Source organism: Solanum tuberosum, unplaced genomic scaffold, assembly GCF_000226075.1.
Source record: "Solanum tuberosum cultivar DM 1-3 516 R44 unplaced genomic scaffold, SolTub_3.0 scf00008, whole genome shotgun sequence".
Classification (NCBI taxonomy): Eukaryota; Viridiplantae; Streptophyta; class Magnoliopsida; order Solanales; family Solanaceae; genus Solanum; species Solanum tuberosum.
In genome coordinates this window covers 773,946-779,570 of record NW_006238934.1, presented here as the reverse complement: position 1 = coordinate 779,570, position 5,625 = coordinate 773,946, and the positions used below count along the sequence as shown (strand labels likewise).

General features: G+C 35.5%; 1 protein-coding gene across 1 annotated transcript in view; it reads left to right on the top strand.

Annotated features, from left to right (window-relative positions):
* Positions 1 to 308: 308 nt before the first annotated feature.
* The window catches only part of LOC102605123 (BAG family molecular chaperone regulator 4-like), a 6,860-nt gene continuing 1,543 nt past the window's right edge, over positions 309 to 5,625 (top strand). The window contains exons 1-3 of the mRNA XM_006338912.2: positions 309 to 640; positions 2,073 to 2,329; positions 2,412 to 2,558. Of these exons, the coding sequence (XP_006338974.1) occupies positions 460 to 640; positions 2,073 to 2,329; positions 2,412 to 2,558 (585 nt within the window). The 5' untranslated portion in view covers positions 309 to 459. The remainder of the gene's footprint in view (positions 641 to 2,072; positions 2,330 to 2,411; positions 2,559 to 5,625) is intronic.

Sequence of the window (5,625 nt, the reverse complement as noted above, 5' to 3'; positions counted from 1 at the left end):
AAAAAAAGTACTACAAATCACAATAGCTAAAAATTTAAAATATTTTTAAAATCATATAAAAATTTCAATAACTTCTCAAATTCCATAGTATGACATAAATTAAAATTAAAAAAAATATATATATTGGGCCCCGTGCTGGCACGGGGTCCTATATCTAGTGTCCAAATAAAACTTAAGCTCACCTAATTTGAATAAACTTCTTATCAAATTAAAATAGACCAAATAAATTGAATCGTATCATAAACCCGCCCACAACCATAGTTGATTTTAGTTATAATCCCTCCTTAATATAATTGTCATTAAGTTAATCCTTTTTTCTTTATCCGTACTTAGCACAGTTCCCTAGGTCTCTTGTACTTCCCCTTGTCGTCTATCTTTCTCAAATAATCTTCAAATTATTACTGGTATCAATCTCCGTTGTTGTAGATCGATAATCCATCCCCCATTGGAGATTTGGGGATGAAAGAGTCAATCAAAAGCAGTACCAGCAGCAGCGATGAAGCTGTCTGGGAAATTAGACCCAGCGGCATGCTTGTTCAGAAGAGAGAAAACGATGCTGCCGCTAATCCCACTATTATCATCAAGGTCTCGTATGCTTCTCAGGAATTTGACCTTCCTGTGCCACCTGAATTCACTTTTGGTAATATTCTCCCCTCATTTCAGTAATTTTCAGTAATATTTTTGGTTATATTTCGAGGTCGAAAGGATAGGGATTGTCCAGTTTGGTGTGGATTCTGTATAGAATGTGTGTTTATGAGTTTGTTTATTGTATGTTGCTTGGTACTAGTAGGAATCAAATTTTTAGTTTATGTGTTCCGGATCACAATTTTAATTATACATGTTAAAAGTTAAAAAAATTAGGGTTTAGCCAAAACTATTGAGTTCTGCCAAAGCCGTAACTGTTAGCATGATGGATAGCTCACACATAATGAATTAATAGCGAATAATTGTATATATTAATGTAACTATATAGTTTTGTATATGAGTGTAATTATAGCCAAAACTATTGAGTTCTGCCAAAGTCGTAAGTGTTAGCATGGTGAATAGCTCACACATCACGAATTAGTAGTATTTAATTGTATATATTAATGTAACTATATAGTGATGTATATAAGTGTAATTATAGAGATTTGTTGTAGTAATCAAAGAAAATAAATATTGTGATAGAATAACAAATTTGGAGGGATAGAATAAAGAATTGTTAGGGATAGGAATGACGGATCTTTAGGGATGTACTATGTATACTTTCTATTTAATGGCAGCACTCTCAATTTGAGAAGCATTCAACAGAAATTTGAAAGTAACCACAATAATGTCTCCACCCCTGGTAGGATGTGACTTGTATCTATCCTTGCATGGTTTCTCAGTACAGTGGATAATGTTTCTAAAAAATGTTATTTCGTCCGTTTTCTTTCAATTTCTTAATAAATGATGATGTCAAGCTGCACTTGCACCCATCTCAACTATTCCATTGGGACCTGCATCCTCCCACCAAGGCTAAGGCTTAGATAGATTGAAAGAAGTCTACCGGGTTTTCTTACTTTTTTGGAATTTGAACTGCCTCCCATGATTCATTCGAGCTTCATCCACTTTTATGCCACACTGTTGTTGCACCACTTGCTACTTATATAATGGCAAGGTAGATTTGTAATTAGAATGGGAGGAAATGGAATGGTAGCTATCTACATTTTAGGATGAGGAAAAGTGTTTACAATGATAACCAACTACACCACAGTGCCTTCTTAAGCTCTTACCATTTTCTTTTTTATCACAATAATTGAAAGCGATTATAGTCCTCGAAAGCAATGTTTACGACATTGTTACCTGTGATCTGTGCGGTGTTTCAGTGTGTGTAAGCTTTTATTAACTCAAATCAAATCAATTTAGTAAATGTAATAGTTTTTATTGTTTTAGTGAAAGTAATAGTTTATTGTTGGATTTACTAAAATTCGTTCATGTTAAATTACTGTTGCATCGTCTATATTTGTACATGGATGTTATAAGTTGTCCACAATACTCTTGCTATGCTTGAGCTGTTCTAAGCATTTAATGCCAATCAAATTTGGATATAGGTGAAGTAAAAAGTATCCTTTCCTCAATAATCGGTTTGGAGCCTAAGGTGCAAAAACTTCTATTCCGTGGAAAAGAAAAAGAAGATCATGAATATCTGCACTTGGTTGGTGTGAAAGACAATTCCAAAGTGTTAGTTATGGAGGAAGAAACGGTTGAGGAAAAAATTCCTGAAGAGGTTAGGGTTACCACTGAAATATCAAGAGGAGCCGAAGCTGTTGCTGAAGTGAGAACAGAAGTGGATAAGCTCTCAGAGCAGGTTGATTTCCTTTTGTTGTAAGGTGGCTGATGAAACCATCATCTCTTAATTTGAAGTCTTACTTTGGTCTTCATTACAACAGGTCTCTGCTGTACAAGCCGTCGTGTTTGGTGGTACTAATGTTGAGGACAAGGATATTATCCATTTGACAGAAATGCTGATAAGACAGCTACTGAAATTGGACGGCATTGAGGCTGCAGGAGAAGGAAGAGTACAAAGAAAGTCGGAGGTTTGTTTCCTAGACAATTAAGATTTTTCCTACTTGTCAAAATAATAATTATTGAGTTTATCCTAGCTTGACTTTCTACTGTTGCGATATGCCACTAACTAGACTTTGAATTGTATTTGATGTTCTTCACCTAGGTAGCACTTGGTTTCAATTCTGATGACTTAACATTTGTGTAAAAATGACTGAATAGCTTTGCTAATCATGTGTAGAAAACCACATAAGATAGATAAAATGTCAAGCCCTCAACCCTTCGAGGTGGCCCAGTGGTTTGGGCTTGGGACTTCCATGTTGGAGGTCTCAAGTTCGAAACCCCTTGCCAGCAAAAACAATGGGTTTGCCTTCTGGGTCGAGCTCGTCGCACTGGGCTTGCCTAGTGCGGGTTACCTCTCCTATGTGGTTTGCGAGCTATTGCATAGGATCAGGGATTTTACCTTGTGCGCACCCAAAGGGTAGCAGCTGCGGGTTTCCCTTGTCATAAAAAGTAAAAAAATGTCAAGCCCTCAAAGTTTGGAGATTCGAGGCTGTATGCATAATTCCCTTTGCTGTTCTTTCTGGTAGAATTATGCCCTTTTTTTACAGTATATTTTCACTAATACCGAATGTTGCTTTATAATTAATTGCATGAGATTGGATTTTTTTTTTTAACATAACTCTGTGACATAGCTTGGATGTCTGCCCAAACATAAGTTGTCCCTTTAAATCTTGAAAATAATTACATTCATTTTGACACCAAGAAGTCCATTTTGTTCGTATTAGGCCTGATCTAAATTATTTTATACACAACATAGCAAGTTGAGGCCAGCTGTATGAATCATCACTGTCCATATCGCTGCAATATAAGTTCATCTCATTGCAGTATTGTATAAATTAAAATAAAAAATGAGTACCTGAACTTTTCTATATTTTCCTACTGGCAGGACTAAGGGGCTCTTAGAAAATAATGGACTAAAATAGACATGCTAACATAACTAAATCTTAATCCCAACTAATTGGTATTGCCTATTCAGATCTCTTTCTTCCATTCTTCCCTATTCTTTTCGCTAGGTCTGCATGGACTTCAAAAGTTCTCTCATTTTGCCATATGTGGTTAGATTTAATCGTCTAATATTGTATGGATGCATATATACCTTAGCATCCTATCCACAGACACACATCTTGTAGATATGTTGGACTTAAGCCTGACAGTCAGTCCCATATAACTTGCCTTCTAAATTAATGTTTTCGGCGTGTTATTCTTATTGGTAATCAAGATAACAAGCTTTGGCTTAAAGAGAGGTTGAGTGGATGATGAAACTTGCCTTTTAAGTTAATTATTTCAGATTTTATTCTTATTGGTAATCAAGAGGCGAAACAAGCTTAACTTCTAAAAGAAAAGGAGAGATGTTACCTAAGGGTGTGGCTAGTGGTCGATGTAATGGGTTGAGAACTATGAGGTCTCAGGTTCAATCAGCCAGAGAAAAAAACATGAGGTGATTTCATCCCATTTGTTTAAGCCTTGGCGGACAAATTTACCCAGTACCAGTGCCTGTGCTGCTGGAAATTAGCAGGTAACACGTGGAATTAGTCAAGGTGTGCCCAAGTTGGTCCAACACCATAGTTTTTTAAAAAAAGATGTTACAAGCTTTGGTTAAAGAGAAAGTGAGTAGATGATGAGGGTCTTCTGTCTGCGACCCTGTGTGTCACATATTTATAAATTTAGCTCAGCAACATTTCGTTCTTCCGTTAAAAAAATGGTTAATAAGAAATTATGCAATGCATATCATTTTGAATACAACTAACAAAACAATCAATAAGAATAATCCAGGATAATTTGTTTTCAAACCAAATGACCCCTGAATGAGTTAAATTTGTATGTCATCTAAAGAAATAAAAAAACTAATAAAACTGAAACGAAAATAATCAACTCTCTTTGGTTTTTTGTATTTGTTAACAAAGAGATATAGTGGTTTTGATTTCTTTATAGGTAAAAAGCAAACCAAACTGAACCATGAACATTCATAGCTATGTCTATAGAAATTTTTTGGTGGAATAGGATGCTTCCACTAGTAAATGCAAGGAAAGAACTATAACAACTGACTCAAGCTAGTTGGGTCGACTATTTGAATCATTATTATTCATTTCACTCCTTTTAGACTGTTTCATTCCAATATTTGATAAATTAGAATCTCCAACCTTAGAAATTCTCTACATTTTCTATTGACATACGAGTCCCCCAGCGAGATTAACAAGTCTCCAAACAAATATGGACTACCACTAGACCTAATGGTGTAGCCTTGTGGTCAATGAAGTGGGAGAGAACCATAAAAATCTCAGGTTTAAATTCCAACGGAGATGAAAAAAATACGATGTATTTATTACGTCTTGATTACATGATATATCATACCATTGTCCAGAAACTTTGAGCTTAGATATCTAAAGTATCTACATTTAGGCCTTGCAATCCTGTTTATCTTACATCAAGCCTACTCATATGCTCGTTGCTCTACTTATAGTGCATATATTTCGTCTTATTTCCACATATCTTAGAACTCTTACTCTCAAAGATGTTTCTATATAATTCTAAGTTTTTGTTGATACCCTTGGTTGATTAGTCAATCAACACAATATTGTCTGCAAAAAGTATACACAATTGGGAAAAATTAATAACTCAAGGGGAAGTGCACAGCTGATTCCAGAACCGCCATTTAAGTTATTTAAGCTGAACTGCAAATAATTAAAGCCACTCGCTACTCCTAGTTGACAGTTGTGTTAAATCAGCTAAACCTAATTTGATATTCTGATCATGGAAGCTGGAAATAAATTTACCATTTAGGATGCCTTTAATCACTCATATGGAAAAGTGGCAAAACATCGTTACTGCTTAGGTTTTGTGAAATCAAAATTACCAACAACAACAATATACCAAGTGTAATCCCACAAGTGGGGAGGGCAATTATAATGTAACCACTTTTCATTGCAAACTTCGACACGTCTATAATGACATATCTTTATTATTAGCTTGGTTATCCATGAACAAAGGAAATATTTGGTCGGGAAATCCCCCCCCCCCCCCCCCCCCCCCCTCCTC